General features: G+C 31.9%; 1 protein-coding gene across 1 annotated transcript; it reads left to right on the plus strand.

Annotated features, from left to right (window-relative positions):
- Positions 1–135: 135 nt before the first annotated feature.
- LOC131950437 (uncharacterized) lies at positions 136–17829 on the plus strand (the record flags this gene model as incomplete). Its single annotated transcript, XM_059312582.1, has 6 exons — positions 136–208; positions 2503–2666; positions 2849–3074; positions 4318–4514; positions 16682–16907; positions 17713–17829. Coding segments are annotated over exons 1-6 (988 nt in total), but the record flags the coding sequence as incomplete, so codon positions are not given.
- Between the last annotated feature and the right edge of the window lie 3084 nt (positions 17830–20913).

Raw genomic sequence — 20913 nt, forward strand, 5'->3', positions numbered from 1 at the left:
TTGTTTGTAAATAAAGACGTGCATTTTTGTTACACATAAAATTGGTGTGCAATTAAAACGTTTGTATTGGGTCTTCGACTTCAAGATAAAAAAACGGAAATCATAGAACATAATTAATCACACAATTGAAGAGATAGCGAATAAGCAAACATGGCTCTGATTACGGTAGTATTAGCATTCCTTGGTGTCAGGTCCATATCAGCACAAGGTAAACTCATAATTTAGGTCTAAAATTCTTTGACAAGACATTACCAATGTTTACTTTGTTATATTGACTTGCATAAAAAGATGTCAAGAAACTCCTGGCATAATGTTCAACCTTTGTTTTTAACACAATTACTTATTAATTACAAAAATAATATGAACATCGTTTACATTAAACAAATCAACAAAATTTTGTAAATCTGCTGAGGTTCCTTTTTAACATGTAATAAGGTATTCAGAACTAGAGCTACCTTAAGTTAGAAAACGTATTAGTGTACGTACAATAAACCAACAATACATTCATTATATACAGTATTAAACATAATGTAAGCATTAAATTTGTATTAATATATTCGCCAGAAAATGCGCGAAATCCAAACAGTGCTTATCTGAATAGACTCGAAAATGTTCCCATATGTTTGTTACCAGAAAGTATATTTTACATTAGTTAAATATATACAAAATGACTTCCGGATTTATTAAGGCTTGACATATTCAAACAAGTACTTAACAGCAAAATAATAATACATAGACGAACAATTTTATTTTTAATTTTGGCTAATAGAGTCAGTGACAGGGGTGTTATATTATATTATATAAATAAACTACTAGGCTATACCCTATTGAAATAATAGTTATAGGCTAATTAATATCAAGACTTACAACAGTCTTTTAATATATGTCTAAGCAATCCATATCAGACATTTTCAACCTATGATTATGCAATAGTCCATAAACTATGTCAAGTTTTTTTCTCACCCCCTCCCCTATTTAACTTCTACAAAAAAGCCAGATCTGCCACACATAAAGTTTACCTCATCCATCCACAACCCCACTTACCATACATATTGCTATTTCGTTTTTAAAATAGCGATTTTCTTATAAATTGTTTAGCCTAATGTGCTGTGCCAACAATTTATGTAAGCCAATTGATAAAATATTTTATAACAATTTATAGCATACGTTTTTAATAGCGACGAAAAGCTTAAATCCAATTTCTAAACATAACTGTTTGAAAATGCAAAGCAAAAGCGTGTCATCTTACTTTCTTAATAACGACGAAAAGCGTAAATCCAGTTTCAAAACACGACTGTTTAAAAATGTAAAGCATTCGGCCTTATGTCGCATTCGGGCAAGTGCCCATTGGGGCGTTTGTCGCATTCCGGAAAGTGTTTGTTGAGCTCACTTCTATTTATGAACTTTGCACTGTAGTGTAGACTTGTCATAACATTCTAGTAGGCTACAATTATACTAGTATTACTTGTAGTTGCGTGCTGAATGACTAGGCTTTTGTTTGTTAATGCGGCTCATTGTACTAGCTATTGGAAGCTTCCAGCAAAAGCATGTTCATTCCGGCAACCGTTGCTACACCAGAAAGACCACAGACAAGATTGAGGGAGCATGACATGTCGACTACTTTTGTTGTGTTTGAGGTCTAACATGTGTTCCGATAGAAAATCCAGTAAAAATCGTACTCAAAATATACTTTTGTGCTGTATGTATGTGTGAAAATTACAAAAAGTGATTGTTATAATGATTGCCATGTTATTAGGTAATAAACTGTATCGTTTGTTCCTGTTTTGTAAAAAAAATTTTTTGAAAAAAAATGTCCTAGTTTACTGACGGTACTTATAAGTACCAATATCTGTTTGGGCCATTAAAAATGTATGAAACGAAATTTCCTTCGATATATGCTTTGAATGAGCCAAAAGCAATATAGTAACACTTTAAGTAAAAATCTCATTCAGAACATAATTCCGTAAATAAAGGGTTAATGGAAAAATTTCATTTGTTGGTTGTTTTTATTTATTCAAATATTTTTTCGGTCATAATCTTCCATGATCCATGAATGTTACACATTTCCTAAATGACTCACTAACTACCCATGTGCCCCTTCTCGCCCATTTATTGATTTTTAATTTGTGCATTATCTAATCAGTAAATGAGATTACCAGTATCAAAATACACCTTTAATACTTATCGATAAATATATAATTACAAAAGTAGCTACATTGAATTGTATCATATTTTCATTTTTAAATGAATTATACCTTTCAAATCAGATACAAATTGAATATTATCATAATTTGTTTCCTCGAATGTTTCAAATTATGAGACCGCTTTGACGCGCTGGACGGGATTCCTTCTATATATATGCAACAGCAAAATGGTGCATATCTCATTTCAATTCACCGCTTAAATTCGATACTTTTTATTTTTGGACTTTCGCCGGCCATTTCGATAAAAAAAATAATAATCAATATATGCTCAATTAAAACTGTATGTGATTTATTTCAGCACTACATAAATCAATAGTACCAAAAATAATAAAGCTAGGTTCAGAAGTTACTGTTTTCTGTGATTCTGATCTTGCCGGTGTCCTTGAAAATGGCAGCCCTGAAGGCATTTTTGCGTTGGAGCTGAGTTGGAATAAAAAATTCATTTACTCGTTCAGTACAGCGGTAACTTAGTTAGACTGGAAGTCCATATTTTAAAATACGTTTATTACATAGTATTTAATTCGTCTTGAAATCATAATCGTTGGGAATTGTTAAATAGAAAATAGCATACAAATATTTTATCGAAATATGTTTAATTATGCATATTTATCATTAAACGTTGTAATTTTCTATTCTTTGTATAGTCTGGTACTGTCAGAACAATTGGTGTAAACACTCACTGGCGAACTAGGGTTTCTGGACACTATCCCAGGAACAGTCGTCATCTTTTCGATAGGGACACATTCAGGCTGGAAATCGATATGATAAATATCACCACCGATTACCAAGGCGAGTTTTGCTGCTCTAGCTACATCAGCAAGAACGGAAAAATAAGACGGCCCGCCATAAAACGTTGTAAGGACTTTATAGGTTGGTCTCTTTTATTAGGGTGTTTTTGTTAGTATCAACCTTCTTATTTTTATAATATTATTACTTATTCTTTTAAATTTCAATTTATACAAATACCCTTTTTTACTTTCTCGTATATACGAAGTATAGAGAAAGTCTTGTAATCGTGCAAAAAAAAATCGTGATTTTCACAAATCTCGACGTTTTACACCTCACTGATACGGAAAAACATAATTTTGCAATCTTGTCCGTAAGTCTGTGTGTCTGTCTGTGTGTGTGTGTGTCCGTGTGTAAACACGATAACTTGAGTACCGTTACAGCTAGGTTGATGAAATTTCATATACAAGTATTTTATCAAAATATTATATCCGTATCAACTTTTGAGCGATTTTCGATAACCGGAAGTGGTACTTTTTCTACTTTGAATTTTTCAAAAGCCTATAACTTGAGTACTATTTCAGATAGATGAATGAAATTTGATATGTAAGTAAAAGATCTAATTCTCTACCTTCTGTCAAATTTTGAGTAATTTTTGTTGAACGGAAGTACTAATTTACGCTATTTACGATTTCTCAAAAAAGCATGTAAATTTATAAAGTACTAATAATATTGCGCACTATAATGCACATCTTTATTTAGCGTTCACTTGGTGTGCAATTCTTTTTTCTACGAGATTATATTCTATTTTTAAAAGTTTGAGTATTTAAAATGGATTAAAAATCATGTCTAGAAGTCTATATCCCGAGTTGCCATCCCCCGTAGTGTTATATTAAAATATTCGAGAAAGTTTAGGGGAGATCACTCCCGGTTTATTTTAATTAAAATTTTTAAAAAAGTAGTATATTGGTATATATTTTGTATTAGGTTATTTCATTTTTTCCTTTAATTGTATCAATTATGTTTGAACATATAACATTTCCTTTCAGTGAAAATACAAGTGACAGAAATTCACACATTTTAACTGCTTTACTTAAAAATATTTCGATTTTCTTAATGTCCACTAGTAGTTTTGTCTAAATCGGAGTGTTCTTTTTTTTTAAATTTAAAAACATAGCAGGCCTACATTTTTGTTCACACATACATACAGACACACACACACACACACACACACACACACACACATATATATATATATATATATATATATATATATATATATATATATATATATATATATATATATATATATATAATTGTATATAATTTGATGTTATGATGAGCTTAAACTCACGTTCATTGTCATTTCATTTTCAAATATTTACAGTTTCACATCACTCTATAGTCGAAGAAAGCTTAGTCGCACAAGATCAAACTATAAAAATGATTCAATGTACCGCTGATCTCGCGGGAGTTCCAGATACGGCAACAGAGATAGACAGAATGGAGTTGTTCTGGCAAAATCAAGATTTCGATCCAAACTATTTTATGTATACATTAACTACATATTGGTATTCCCATCGGGTAAGTGTATGGTTAAAAAACATTTAAAAGTCGGTATCTCTACAGATTATAATTTAAGCTTTACCTAAACAGACGTGTTGATAAAATGGTATAAAGTTATACTTGTATTAGTTGTTCATATCTAGTATACTTTGTTTACCAATATGCTCCAATTGATAAAGTTTGTATTTAAAAAAATAATTTTAGTATTTTGTTTTAAAAACCTAACCGTTTGACATGCCTTGTTAATCTACCAGCTTTTCCTCTTTTTATCAACCACTTTTATTATTTCTTTTACAATAACATTGTAAACATATTGCAGTCCGGCAATACTCCTTCATATATGATATATTAAAACAATATCATTATTACAGTAGCGCACGAAGGTGGGGGGAGCAAGGGTGAGCTGCAGGTCCCTCTACGAACATTTTTAGGATAGTGGCGGCTTTATCAAAAATATTTTAGTTGAATTTTAATTTAAATCAACACACACACGCAAAACAGCAAACACATTACTGAAACTACGAACCAAATAATTGTTACGTTATGTACCCTAAGTATCACATTTTTAACAGCGCATCGTAAGTAGATCTGTAGTTTACTTCTTGTCTTACTTATCGTCGCCTATGTCATCATTAGGCATGTACTGTTCACAGAGGCCTACTACCTTTGGCTTTTAAGATCAGTCTAGAAACGTAGGGTAATTGTTTTCGTTAAGTGTGCCCCGTTAAATACAACTTTGCTTATCTTTTATATGTCAAGAATAGCAGGGGGTGGGAAACTGCAGGTCTTTGTATTTAAGCTTATCTAGAACATTATCTTCTTGTACAGATGCACCTATTTATACATTGATTATGTTAAATATGTTTATGTAGCTATATGAGGTGGGAAGTGGGGGGGGGGGGGGCGAGAAACGAAATAACTATAACGAAAAAAAATCCTCACACAACTTCAAGAAGGTTAAGATTAGTCTTGAAGATCAGCACGTACAGATGTACTTAACGAACATATACTTAAATAACTTGGGTAATTTGAGCTAAAACCATAGTAAAGCACTATGATTATGAATGTTACTGCTTCCAAACGATAAATAAGCAAACTTCAAATATGGAATACCTATAGTTGTTTATTCAATAACCTGAATCATAACTTTTTGCAACAGACTAAACTCTGTGAATATTGTTTTTAGAATTAACAGTAAACAGATATTGCTTTTTGGGCTTTTTAAACATTGTTTTTTTTTTATCATAATAAAATGCATGTGTTAGATCACTGTGTTACTCACACACCTGTTTACTGTTAATTCTAAAAACAATAACAGTGCGGAATATTGTTAGTAGTTTATAAATTCACAAGCGTTTTTTTTTTTTTGAGAAATCGAAAATAGCGTAAATTACTACTTACGGTCAATGGAAATAACTCAAAATTTTTCAAAAGGCAGAGAAATTGATCATTTACGTACATTTGAAAATTCAATCATCTATCTGAAATAGTACTCAAGTTATAAGCTTTTTAAAAATTCAAATTTGAAAAAGTTCCATATCAGTTTATCGGAAACCACACAAAAGTTGATACGTATCTACGATTTGCTAAAATACTTATATACAAAAATTTCATTAACCTAGCTGTAACGGTACACACACACTCACACAAACGGACAAGATTCCAAATCTAAGTTTTTCAGACTCATGGAGCTGTAAAACGTCGAGATTTTTTTTTAAATGTCCACGATTTCAAGACTTTCTCTATACTTAGCGTATACGAGAAAGTAAAAATGTAGAGATTTAAAGATTTAAAATCCAATAATTTAGTTGAAATTAAGCGTACTGTTGATTATTACTAAAAATGTTACACCTGTTAGGTTTAGAATAAGTTACGCATTAAAAGCGTTGTTTTATACCGACTAAGCACTCGATTTGTTTATGCTGTGATGTTTTAGCATTTACATGATTTTAGACAATATTTTTTATGTAAAAACGACGACTAATAATACTAAACCAGACTACCCGCCATCCGTTGGATAACTTTGGGGGGTCATCCATAAAAAAAAACATCGAATCTGTCACTTATCGTCACAAAAAACCAGACCCCACATTCAAATATACGTCACACCTCAGACGTTTTTGTCTTTTAAAAACACCTATTTCGGCTGAGCATGGGTCTTACAACACTTTCCTTTTATATGCTGAGATCACAAAAAAGGTCAATTCTACTTCACCTACCCAGTGTCCCCCCAACTTAGACATGTTTTGTCTTTTAAAACACCGATCAGAGTTTCTTCTAGACATCTCGAGGGGAGGGAGGTAAGAGGGGGAGGGCTTCGCCCCCCTCCCCCACGAAGAAAGTCTACCGCCCCCCACCCCGGGGAAAAAAGTCTGGAAGAAACACTGACACCAATATAATCTGATCATAGGTCTGACCACAGTACCCCTTTATACTCTGACGTCACAGGTGAACTCTACACCTACCCATCTCTACTTCGCCTTCCCAGTGTCCCGCCAAGTCTCATACGACATCTTTTTATCGTTTTTGTCACTTCATATGCCAAGAACACAGAAACTGGTGAAATCTACTCCACCTGCCCCGTGTTCTGCAAATTCCCGATAGACAACTTTATTAAATAGGTTGTTGCTCGTAATTTTCAAACTCGACTAATTTCAAATAAAATTATACCACAACAAAACAGGATTTTTTCTCCATCACATTGATACAATTTTGTGTCTCTAGCTTCATTAGGAGCTAAGTTATAGGCTTTTTAAAAAAAAATGTGGGCGTGGCAACAACAGCTTAGACCTTCGTAATTCAAGTCGATGTTACTCAAGAAAAAAAAGTTAGCAGAGATGTTTTTTATTGCATCATCACGGATTCGCATTTTTTGAAAAATTAAAAAAAAAAATTATTTAATGCATCTTCCCGGATTCGCATTTTTTGAAAGAAAAAAAATTATAAATTGTTATTGCATAATCCCGGATTCGCATTTTTTGAAACACTAAAAAATTATAATAAAGCTTGGCTTAGAGACATTAAGTTAAGTATAATTACGTATAATTGCTTTAATACTGGAAGTGATTTATTTTAACTAAGTTATTTAAAATGTCATTGTCAACACTGATTGACGTATAAATAAAATACCGTATTACTCCGTGTAAAAAAATTAAACAACCAAAGTTTAAAATAAAACTAAATCTAGTTATTGTGAACTTATTTATTGATTTTTAAACACTGTTACTTCTATTTACAATTATAGAGATGCATTCGCACATATTACTGCACAATACTCATCCTTATTGAACTTCGGTATATGAAGTAGAGTGGACTTGCATATACGACATGATGAATTTAAGTAACAACTGGCTGTATTTACATTACTTTCTCAACCCCTCTCCCCTCGCCCCTCGTCTCATGTACTGTTATCAGAAGCCCATAATAAAATTATTAAACAAAATAAAAAGAAAACAACTGTAAAAGTGTGTACTAGTTTTCATTTATTATTAATTAACTATTTGATATAAATTATAACAATTTGTTAACAATTTTTCAAGTATAAAATTAAATTATTAAAATACAGTTATCAGGTCAACACATTAATTGTAATTGTGTCTAAAAAAAGAAAATTTTGCATACACAATTTGTTTATTAGAGAAAAGAAATAAATCATAAATAAAAATAACAGCTACCCTCTTAAAATAAACTTCTAAAAATATTTTTATAATCTGTGATTAACATAGAACAATTCCACAATCAACAATAGTTTGAAGAAACATAAATCCACAAATCAACAATAGTGTAAAGAAATATAAATCCACAAATCAACAATAGTGTGAAGAAACATAAATCCACAAATCAACAATAGTGTGAAGACACAAATCCATAGTACACGACATCAGGCTTCATCGACATCAGGCAACATCGGAAACTCCTCATTACTTGATCTATCGGAAGAAAAAAAATAGTATTAACTATCAAGTAATAAACAATATATTGGCTTTAAGTATAAATTACTATTAAATCTAATCCATGACTTCAGTGTACGCTGAAAAAAAAAATAACTGCCATAATGAATTTCTTGGACCACTTTAGTGTTAAAACAATTTTCTAAAGTATCAATTATATAATTATAATTAATCTATAGATTCTATTAGCACATTTAAGGAAAAGAAATACATTTTTAATAAGTGTTAGTTCTTGAGTAATTTAACTGTAAAAGAAAATACTTAAAATTAATTTTTGAAGCACATTAACTTCTGATTCTAATGCTAGGATTATCCAGCAATATCAATAGCCCTGAAAAAAAGTTAAGTAATTAAATTGTACATTTTTATATTATGTAATATAAAAAAATGTAAAACAAAAATACTCAGAAATTCTGATTAGTTTTTATTCAGAAATAAACCCGAGATTCCTGTGAAGCAAACCAACAACCAGTGATTCTATCTGCCAGTTGGCTGAAATCCTCAGCATCATCCTCTTTATCTGACCAGTAACTGATGGTGTAAACAGCTGACTTTTGTTTTGTTACTGGCACCCTTTCAATAATCCTTCCGCTGTATTGCGACACACTCTGATCATCCAACTCCCACTTATGAATCAGTTTGACACCAACCAGATCCTCACCAGCCAAAATTCTAGACAGAAAGGTCTCTGCTTTCTATCAACAGCAGCAAAGATAGGCTCATCAACAGAAACATTCTTGTCACACATAGCCTTACGGACAGCTGTCTGAAGCTTTTTCCTTTCAAGGACTCCGGGTTCATGAGCCATCCGGGATATGCTTGAGTAGTGGGGCATTTTAAGGGTGCCTTTGCCAACTGCTTCTGCAATATACTCTGCCAACTGGCCAACATTTCGAACAGGAACATTTTTTAAAAGAGATTGATAAATTATTTTCCTTTCCTTTAAATCATATCAGTATTTTTCACTTCCACATCATAGCTAGTATCTACCAATTTATCATACTCTTCATTTAACTTGCAGTTCTCTGCTTCAAGATCACCAACCTAGCTTCAATCTTTCTCTTCTCCTCAATCAACTCCTCCCTCTCTTTTAGAAGTACACTATCCTCAGCCACCAGTCTGTCTTGTCCTTCCATCAACTTGGATGTTTCACTTTTCAATTTGGATATTAAATCAATGATGTCTTGCTGATGTTGCTGAGTAAAAACTTAAAATTTCCTCTGCAATCTAGTTAATTAAATTTTAGCAATCATCAATTCCCTACATCTCATGTAAATTCCAGCTATTTTTTATTACCAACACGTCTACTTGCCTGTAGCCGATTATGTTCTTTCTCTTTCATATATTTTTTCTTCCAATCTTGTGCCTGTGCATGCTTCCTTTGCAAAGATCTTGTCAAATTTAACATCTTTTTTCAATTTTTAATCACATTCTTATAACGAAGTATTACTTGATTCTTAATTACTCACCTCTGACACTTCTTACCTCTCAAGTCATAACCTACCTTTACCTTACCACTGTTACATTCCTCTGTCCTTGAAGATATATCAATGCCACCAGCAGCACAATAATTGTGCTCACTCATATGTGCTAAAACTTTGGAAAAACTCATCATACACAATTTCAGATAATAAAAGTCCTGCACCCACACTTACCCACTCATCTTTTTAAAGCCTTGATTTAGGTTCTCCTCTAGAGATGTTGAAAGACTTCCTTCCATGCTCACTTCTTCAGAGGCAAAATCTACATTTAGATTATCCTCAACAGAAGATGAACAACCTGCAACAATATTTACATTACCTGAATTACCACCAGAAAACAAACCTTTCATCTACCAATTCAGCCTCTGCAGTTGTTGAATGGTCAGTCATTGGTTGAACATAAAAAGGACTGTACATCATCTCAACGATCTTGTTCCAGCTTTTCATTGTTGACCTTCTTAGTCGCTTACTGTCAGCCAACAGCCTTCTAACAGCATTTGAAACTTTACGAAAACGTGCTTGATCATCTATACAAGCCAAGCGTTGCTGCAATGACAATTGCCTAATAGCTTCCTCCACACTACAGCCACGGGAATAATACATATGGTGTGCAACAAATCCATTCACCAATGGAATAGAAGGATCTGAAAAGCTGTCAAGTAAACTTATATAACTGTAACCAGGAGTATTTGAGCTGTGGGCCTCCATTGTAGCAAATGTGTCAATGAAAAAAAGAGCCTAAAACCTTATAAACTTATGGTTTGGAAAAAAAGCAATAATAATTACAGCAGTCTATAGTACCTGGAGTAGAAGATAAAAATAAACAACAACAAGAATGCAGAAAACCTTTGGGGGGGGGGGGGGGGGAAGCTTTACATGTTAGTAAATTAAAAAAAAAAGCAGCAAATTATGGCCTGTAGAAATACAAATGTTAAAACTATTTCACAATTTATCCTAATAAAAGTAATTAAGCCTCTAGTTATAGTAACAGGCCAATTTTAGTAAGACCAAGGCCTATGGCAATAAAAATATGAAGAAGGCACTAAGGCTAATGTAACTATAGTTAACTATAATATAGATCTAAATGTAACTTAGACTTGGAAAATATTCAGGCCAATGATTAGAAAAAAGACAATATTGTTTATAGCATGCAGTATTATTTTTATTACAAGTGTAATAACACAAGTTAAATTACAATAAGACTAGTAAAGTAATTGTAATAATAAATTTAAAATTATGTAGGCCTAACTAAGCAAAAAAGCTAGTCAATCTACTCTACTGTTCTACACTGCAAGCGTATCACTGTCAATCCAGTCGATCTAGATCTAACCAGGCCTAAAATTATAATTTAACTTAATATTAAAAAAAGGCTAACCTGTTAATTCAAAGAATTTTAAAATTAACACAATGCTTAAAGAAAAATTTGAAACTTACCATAAGATTAGCTTGAAATAATAAATAAGTTAAGAAATTAAGCTAAATTATTACACGTTACTTTAGATCTAGATCTAGTCTAGAAAATCTAGTATATCTCTAGTAGTGGTGTAGTTTCTATGTATCGCAAAATTGTCAGATACCCTGGAGAAATTAGAATTTTATAAAATTAACTTACTGTAACTCAAATACAGGTTTAAAAAGTTTGTTTAAAATCTGATTTGATTTGAACTAATGAAAACTACGATCAAAAGATCGCCTAAATTATAATTATAATAAAATATTATTGTTTCTTATTATTAAATTATTAAGAAGTTACTAAGATTTGGCGCGAAATTAGGCGAATGCTTACTCCAAGCTTTTTTGACTAATCCGGGGGTCAATGATCCCAGTTTTAAACTAATTTAGTACACGGTACAATTAAAGTTGTCTTCTTCTTCTTCTTCTTCGTTCTTAATTTTGAGTGTTGGGAGGGATCGAGCATTATCTGCCAGAGGGTTTGAACTCGAGACTTTTTTTTTCGAATTTATCAACCTTGATCTTTGCCGACTTGACCATGCTTCCATCACAATTAAGGATTACGTGTCAACTGGTTATGCGCCATTGACTCCGATTTCAGCCTACTTTTCTTTTTGGATTTGCTTCCATAGCCTTTGTCCAACCAAGAACAAACTACAAGGCAGCAGTTGTTTGATTTCGGAGTTGTATCTCCAAGAAGAGTGGTTGTCCACAGCTAATGAACTTCATCTGCCCGAGGGTTCGAACGCGAGAATTTTCGGTTTAGCAACCATGAGCTTTACCGACTCGACCACGCCGAGCTCTTATTAAAGTTGTCAATAATCCACATTTCATCAATAAGAAATAATTAGGAAACAAAAAAAAAATATTTACTTACCATATAATTAACCCATATTATCCCAAGGTCTCAAATTTTTATAATTTTTTGATATGATTTAGCTTTTGGGCACTGAATGAAGGAATGACTATGGATTTTTTTTAAAAAATCAATACCTTTTTAAATATCGATTTTTTAAAAAACGTCCCATAAATGGGACGCTAGCAACGAACGGCCCCATGTACATTTATTGAAAAATAAAATCATTTATCATGAAATATGGCTAATCACGCGAAAATTAAGCTGTATACTGATTTTGTATTGTTAGACCAATGATTACATTGTTTAGGACAGCTAAAAATAATGATAATGATCAATTGGGTTAGCCATACCATGATCTAAAATGCAAAAATTTTGTTTAAAAGTCTAGTTTTCTTTCAATCTAGCATCCATCAAAGTGAACAACACTTGGAAATAAGTAAAGCTTTGACTAGTACATCTAATTATACACACATGATCACAAATATTGTTATTATTCATCGAAACAGTAATATAATTAAATATAAATAATTGATTTTATGGGGGGGCGTACTTGAAATTTTCAGGGGGGACGGGGGACTTAAATTTCAGGGGAAGGGTGGACATTGGTAAAAGTATGTTTTGTATATAAATTCCATTTTGTTCTGGGGGCAGAGCCCCCCCCCCCCACCCCTCTCCGAAATGATGCCTGAAAGAAACTCTGCCCTCAGTGAATTTGCAAAAGACGATCCGGTCCAGTCCCAGATGTCATCTAGCCATCTTCTCTTTTGTTACCCTCGCTTTTCCCCCCTCACCCTCACAGGCGTACATTAGGACATCAGACATCTTATTTCTAGGGCACGGATCCGTCTCTGGGGGCTTGTATTGAGTGTTCATGGCTCTCATCCATGTATGCACTTCACTATGCGAACAGCTCCCAATCTAACACCAGGAACATCATTAAAAAGTTAACAAAGTAAAACTGGTATCGGGAACCTTTGGATGGGAATATTCTTGGGGTATGACACTAGTACACAGCTAATTCACATTTCTGCTATATGTAGCTTAAGCTCTTATATGAAGAGAGTTAACCAACCCCCTTGACTGAATCATTTCACCTCAATAGTGGCCATTGTTGTTATTCTGGTTTGTTATAATTTTAATATCACGCGCTAGTAAATTTACAGCAATATTAAATTAGTTTGTATTCAATGGTATTAAATACTTCAGTAAGCGTAATTCTGAAAACTTAAAAATAAAATGTAAGTTTTTCAATATTTGCAATTTTTAATACAATAATATATAAGAAAATATAGCTCAAGGGCATAATTAAATATCTATAAGTACTACTTAACACCCTAAAGTCAACAGTTAACAAAGTCAACAATTGTTTCACCATAATTAACCATTGAACATAAATATTTGCATCTGTGTTTCTCGCTAGTGTCCAATAAATGTGACGTTTGTGTAACAATCTGCATAAATATAGGTCAAGGTCATAATTAAATATCTATAACCAGCACTTAACACCCCAAAGTCAGCAGTTAACAAAGTCAACAATTGTTTCACCATAAATAACCATTTAACATAAACATTTGCATATGTGTTTCTCGCTAGTGTCAAATAAATGTGACGTTTGTTTAACAATCTACATGGGGCCATTCGTTGCTAGCGTCCCACTTATGGGACGCTTGTTGTTCACTTGATATAACGAAGTAGTAAAAAAAATTGTTATTCTTTAAATTTTTATCAGATAGAAATATAGTACTGCTACAAGTGTCAATTGTATTTTGCACTTAAAATGTTAATATTTTAGAAGATATGCATTTTCCTGTGCGCATGTTTTCTTTTTTCCGCCATTTTGACAAGTCCTGCAAATCCGGCGCTATAACATTTTTCTAAATTAATTTTTTTCACAAAACACACACAAATTCAATAGTCTAACCATTTTCAAATACAATGAAACATAATTTGTGTTTTAACTAGTTCTTAATAAATTTTAGCAATTTTTTTTACAAGCGTCCCATAAGTGGGACGCTAGTCCTCTTAAATTAAGAAATAGAATTTTCTTTTGAACAAAGATTAGGGGCTGAATGCCTCTCCGCGACTGTACTACTTACACACCGTGTCACGAAATGAACAGGTCTGCTCATAGTATACCCGAATTTATAGGCCTCACGAACAATGTCTAAAGTCACCGCCATGATTACCATGGAAATGAACCGAGTGTGAAAATTATAACACACGCTAACTTTATCATTCATATCTATAAAACAAGTTAATTAAAAAGTCTAGTGACAATTTTAGCGCAATTTCCTTATGTTATCTAAAAATAGCTCTGTCGTAGCGTAAATCAAGAGCAGGGTTAGTAAAACCATTGGTTAGTTATTAAAACGTTTTTTATTAAATAAACCTAACTACTAACTAAACTAAGCACCTTGAAATCAAGAGCAGGGTTATTAAAACCATTGATTAGTTGAACTTGATTATCAACATGATAATCATTAAGATGATAGATCTCTACTTCCGGCATGTATATACAACCACACCACACGCGTCATCACGTTCAATAGATGCGTCATCGCGTTCCATGGCTGCGCCATCACGTTCAGTAGGCGCGCAAGTTAATTAAAAAAGTCTAGTGACATTTATGCGCAATTTCTTTATGTTATCTAAAAATAGCTCTGACGTATAATGATGGGGTGCGTTCAAGCTAGAAGAGCGATCGGGTTGTAGGTGTTTATGTAATTTTAAAATTTGTGATCCAACGAGAGGATATGTTTGAAAACTTTCTTCGGCAATATTGTTCTAAATTATGGCAGGAATCGATTGGTACATGTTTCAAGTCGCTAAGTGGTCTGGTTGCCGAGATATGGGCCAAAAACTGCATTTTTTCGAGGTTTTTTGGCTTTTACGGGAAATACATGAAAGAAACCCGGAATTTTTATGGCCTATGCTCATTCTCGTAACTTGCTTAACATAATTGCTTTTGGAACTAGTCATCGATATTGCTTCGTTGAGGAGGAGATACGACTTAAAGCCCGGACACACATTCATCCATTCATTCATTCATCCATCCATCCATCCATTCCCAGAAATGACGAGTTAATAAACGCAATTCTCCAGAATGGAAATTGCGCTAAAAAATTACAAAAATTAAAATAATTAATATTTACAAGATGTGTTTCAAACTCGTACCACACATACGGTAGGCGATTGCACTATCAACTCACCTATCTGTAAAGTTACAAATATATGCAAATTTAGCGGCATAGAATCCTTGTATGAAACTTAAGTTACGCAAATAGGCCCTAGATCGAGCATTTTAAATTTAATATTATCCCAAATCAGCCTATTCCATAGCTAAAGAAACAAACATTTATATAAAGTAAAATATTAAGGCCTAAAATAGTTTAGTATATCTAGATAGAGCTAGATCTAGAATTTACGTTGTCAAGAAGTATAATTTTATGTTAAGTCAATTTTAGAAAAATTAGCGGTATAGAATCTGCGTATGAATCTTAAGTTACGCAAATAGGCCCTAGGTCAAGCATTTCCAAATTAGCATATTCCATAGCTAAACAAAGATTTATATAAAATAATTAAGGCCTGAAATAGTTTAGTATATAGATTATAGGTACTAGATTTCAATTTTACGTTTAGTCTAGTAACCTAGATCTAGATCTAGATCCTGATCTAGATCTAGATTTATAAATTTTTCTTCCTTTGACAGCTGATCTATAAATCTAGACAAATTTATTGTAAAACTAAATAAAAAAGACAGTACAAAATTGATATAAGTGTTGGAACATAATAAATACAGCAAACGGGCGTATTGTTAACGTTATAGCCGACAGAAAAATTCTCTTTAGAACGTGTTAAACATTGGAATGGGAACACAATCTTCTTCGATAGAAGCCGACATTGTTTATGTAAAAAGTAAACAAATCATGTGACGTCACAATTCAGTAAAAGTAAAGCCACTTTTTGAAACTTTTAAAAATAATGTGGTTAATCTACCAATGAATAAATCAATAAATTAATTAACGTCTTTAAATAAATGTGTGCTTAACAGTCTGTCTGAAAACAAAAATTGTTCTCTACCTACATACTATTTTACAGCTTTACACATATAACAGATTATCTCCAGTAGTCAATCAGACAAACAAAACATCAAAGAAATAAATAGTCAAACATGTAAACAAACTTAAGTTTTAGTAGTATAGAGATAGTAAAGTAACTATTATTATGGCTTGAATTTGCGAATTATAAAAAAATATGTGGATATATATATATATATATATATATATATATATATATATATATATATATATATATATATATATATATATATATATATATATATATATATATATATTATAGACATATTTTTATATATATTTTTATAAACATATTGATATATATTTTAAACATTTAAGTTAAATCCAATGCATTTTTTGAGCACAGAACCCAGACGTAGGTCTAATCAAACCTGTTGAAAAAATTCACTGGCGCCCGATTCGATTTCATGAAGACGTGAAGCCCAACAAGAGAATGATCAAAAATTTAACAAAGCTTGCTATAAAAATCAATGGCCTACAAGCCCAAGACGCTGGCTGGTACTGTTGCAGTGTAAATTACTTTGACAAAGCTGATGTCAATCATTTAGCATACAGTTGTCATTATTTATCAGGTGAGAAGCCGTCCCTCCAATATATTATTCCGTATTATGTTACCAATGTTCAAGAATTAAATGGCTTAATATAAGCTATTTGAAGAGCCCAGTGCTAAAAGTACTTAAGTCACATTTTTGTGAAAATCAAACCAAGCATTGATCGTTATTCCTCTAGTTTAACTTTATCTTGTAAACAAATAGTGATACTGAAGAATTTGTTTAATTTGCTCTTCGAAACAAACAAATAATATAAAAACGTAATGTTTCATAGTAAATTTTAATCTTTGAACTCATTTTTCTCAAAATGTTGTTTTTGTGACTTAAGTACTTTTAGCACTAAGGTCTTCATTTTAAACGTACGTGATTTTACATTAATCGAAATATTATAATGCAACACGACCTTATTATGTATGATTTCATCTAAGAATGTAGATGAATAGCTTTTAGGACAACCAGAAAAATGCAGAATTCATAATATGCAAAGTAAACACACGAAAATAAATTTTTCGGGATTAAACATATTTTAGTCTTTATTTTGGTTCAAGAAAATAAAGTGCAAAGGAAATTATATGATATAATGGAAAACAACATGAAAAATTATTTTTAGACATGGCTATAAATGTCTGAAGCAAATTCTAGCCGCTGACGGCTAGTTTTATATTGTATATTTTATACTATAGCACTTTTATGTATTATTTTGTAGATAAAACTCAAATATTAAATAAAATTGTTTTCTTCTAAGATCTTGTGATATTCTTCCTGTTATATTAAAATATTTAATGAATCTTCTTAATGGGAGCTAAATTTATTTCCGTGTGTATAGCTTCACGTATTCAAGCCATAATACACTCCAGAAACAGGAGCTCAATCAAGACAGTTACCGAGAATCTAATCTTTGGGTTGCTGATTTTTTCATGGATTCAGCTACACATTTATAGGGGTAATAAATATTTTTTTTTTGTAAACAACAATGTATGAAGAGTAGGGCACTATTTTACTTAACACAATTGTAATTGCATAATTTAGAGCGTAAGCTGTAATTTACATAATGAATATTATGTGTTATTCAGTGCGTCGCTCAACAAATGAGACAAAGGACCAAAAAAACATTACTACACTAAGACTAAATAAATTATTTATAGATCTAGAATCTAGGTCGAACCAAATTATTTTAAAATCATAATAATTTTTTGAGTTTCTTTATTAAAATATTTTAGTCCTTAAATATTTGATATATAAATCTTTCATTTTTAGCTTCACGGATCACCTAATTCAAGAATACAGGTGATTTATCGATCTAGGTTCTAGGTCTAGATCTGGCAAGAGTTACGGCAAAAGCTAGACTGATGAAAACAGTCGTAGAATCTAGATAATGCTATCTAGATCTAGATAATAACGAGTTAAGGACTAAACTATTTAAGACCTTCATGATTTTATATATATATATATATATATATATATATATATATATATATATATATATATATATATATATATATCAATATATATATATATATATATATATATATATATATATATATATATATATATATATATATATATATGTATATATATATATATCTTTGTTTAGCTATGAAATTGGCTAATTTAAATTAACATTTAATTTGAAAGATACTAGATCTAGATCTAAATCTGGGGCCTATGGACGTAAATCCAGTTTCACAACGTCGAGAATCTAGATAGCTAAGTTGTTAGTGTGATTTACTTCCATGCGAGTGGCACGGGTTCTAGACACATCATCTCAATGTTAAAAAAGAAAATGTTCAATTTTTTTAAAAATGTGAATATTAAAGTTACCTATCTGAAATTGGCGGGATACCTGGCAGGTGAAGTAGAGTTCACCTGTTTCTTTATCCTCATCATATGAACGGATATTGTGGTCAGAGAAATGCACGTCCGGAATCGTTTTTCTAAACGATAAAATCATGTTGTCTGAGACTTGGCGGGACACTGGGCAGGCTAAGTAGAGTTGAGTAGGTCATCCGTGACGTCATTATATGAAGGAATAGTGTGGCCAGACCCATGTTTAACCGAAACCGGTGTTTTTAAGAGATAAAAAACGTCTCTTTGAACGTGGGGTCTGGTTATTTTGTGATGATGAGTGACGTACGTGATGTCATTTATGACCCCCGAAACCCAGTTATCTAACTAGATCACGGGTAGTTTAGTATATAAATATATATATAAATCTATAATATTGGCGGACTGTTATTGTGGAAGTCCTTCCTCTTTTCATCGCTATAGATTTGGAACCATAACAGTAAACACATCACATGTCGTGCTTTTTACTTCCTATGCAGTGTCTTATTATAAGTAATAGAGTAGAGTTTGTTTATATAACGACTTGAATATATTTTATAGTTGCCACTGTTTTTACTCTTTTCCATATAAAATATTAAATACATACGCATTGCTAATACATATTAAATAGAGCAATGTCAAATATCATTTTCGTTTTGATTCCTAGAAAAAGTAAATACAATTTAATAATAATTGTCATAAAAACGAATTAATTAAACTGTTTTGTTTTATTTTCCAAGGGAGGTAATTTAAAAATAAATTCAACTTACGATAATAAAAACAAAAGTGAATGCAAACTTTGCGGACCTCCTAAAAGGCGTTCTTCTACAACCTGACGAAATATCATGGGGTCGTTCGGTAAATTTTTTTTCGATATATAGCTCAAATCAAGAGAATTTTAATCGTGGTCATCTTTTAGCCCTCGTCGAGAGCTTTGAGTCAAGCCGCCACATTTTCTATACGGCCTAGCAATTTATTTAGAAGCTTGCAATAATTAGCCAGATTTACTGAGAATATGTACCCTAAAAAATGTTTTGAAATGAACTTCTGTTTTTCACCTAAAATAGAAAGATTATTTAGTTATATTCGACTGGTCATTTTTGACCACTTCAGGAAGTTTTCCCAGATATTGCGAGTTTTTTATGACAAAACTAGGCGTTCTCCTACCACACTACACAATATCAAGGGGGTCGTTCGGCAAAAGTTTTTTTTCCGTAATATAGGAATATATATATATATATATATATATATATATATATATATATATATATATATATATATATATATATATATATATATATATAATATATATATATATATATATATATATATATATATATATATACACATATATATGGAGACAGGACAAATGATCTCAGACCAAATAACTCTCGGACAAAAGATATCAGGACAAAATATATCAGGACAAATGATATCATGGACAAATGATCTCAGACAACATATCTCAGACAAAATATCTCAAAGCAAAATTTTAAAAGTGTTTTGCATAATTTTAGTTGATCTGAACATTTTTTATTGACTGTCATATGGTTTTGTTTACTATGTTTAATATTGTTTATAGACCTATATAACAATTGTAAGACAATTTTTCCGTATAAATTTGCCATATGGTACTAAGCTTTTTAAAATTAAGATTACTTATATAGCATGCGAAGATTAAAGAATTTTTTTCGATAGACAGCGTAGGCGTGCTTGACAAACATGAGACAATCCTACCACGTCAGATGGACGAACCTAGATCAAAGGGAATGAAATAACAATAAAGACACACCTTGGAATCAAGGTGGCCGTCCGCTTTGATGGCAGTGACATGCCTTATTGGAAAGGCATAAACCCTCCATGGACAATACATCTAAAGTCAAATGTTATGCGTCGGTCACACCTTAGTGGTCAGGTGACAAATGCTTATTTAAACGACAGCGGTCATCGCGGAGCGAAGTTTGTCGTAGCGTACATGCAAACAAAGCAGAATTAGTGGTGATTACTCAGCTAAGGCCTCTTTCGTTACCTCGCAGATATAGGGCATAAGTTTCTAATGAATATCTTTTTATAAAAGCCATAAGTAGAGCAGCAGGCAAATAGATTTGGAAATGTCAAGTAAGAACATGTAGGGTACAGCGAAAGTTCACACAATACATGATCATATACATATATATATACAAACATATATATATATATATAT

This window comes from Physella acuta, unplaced genomic scaffold (assembly GCF_028476545.2).
Source record: "Physella acuta isolate Inbredline_101_S28 unplaced genomic scaffold, ASM2847654v3 ptg000762l, whole genome shotgun sequence".
NCBI classification, from domain to species: Eukaryota; Metazoa; Mollusca; class Gastropoda; family Physidae; genus Physella; species Physella acuta.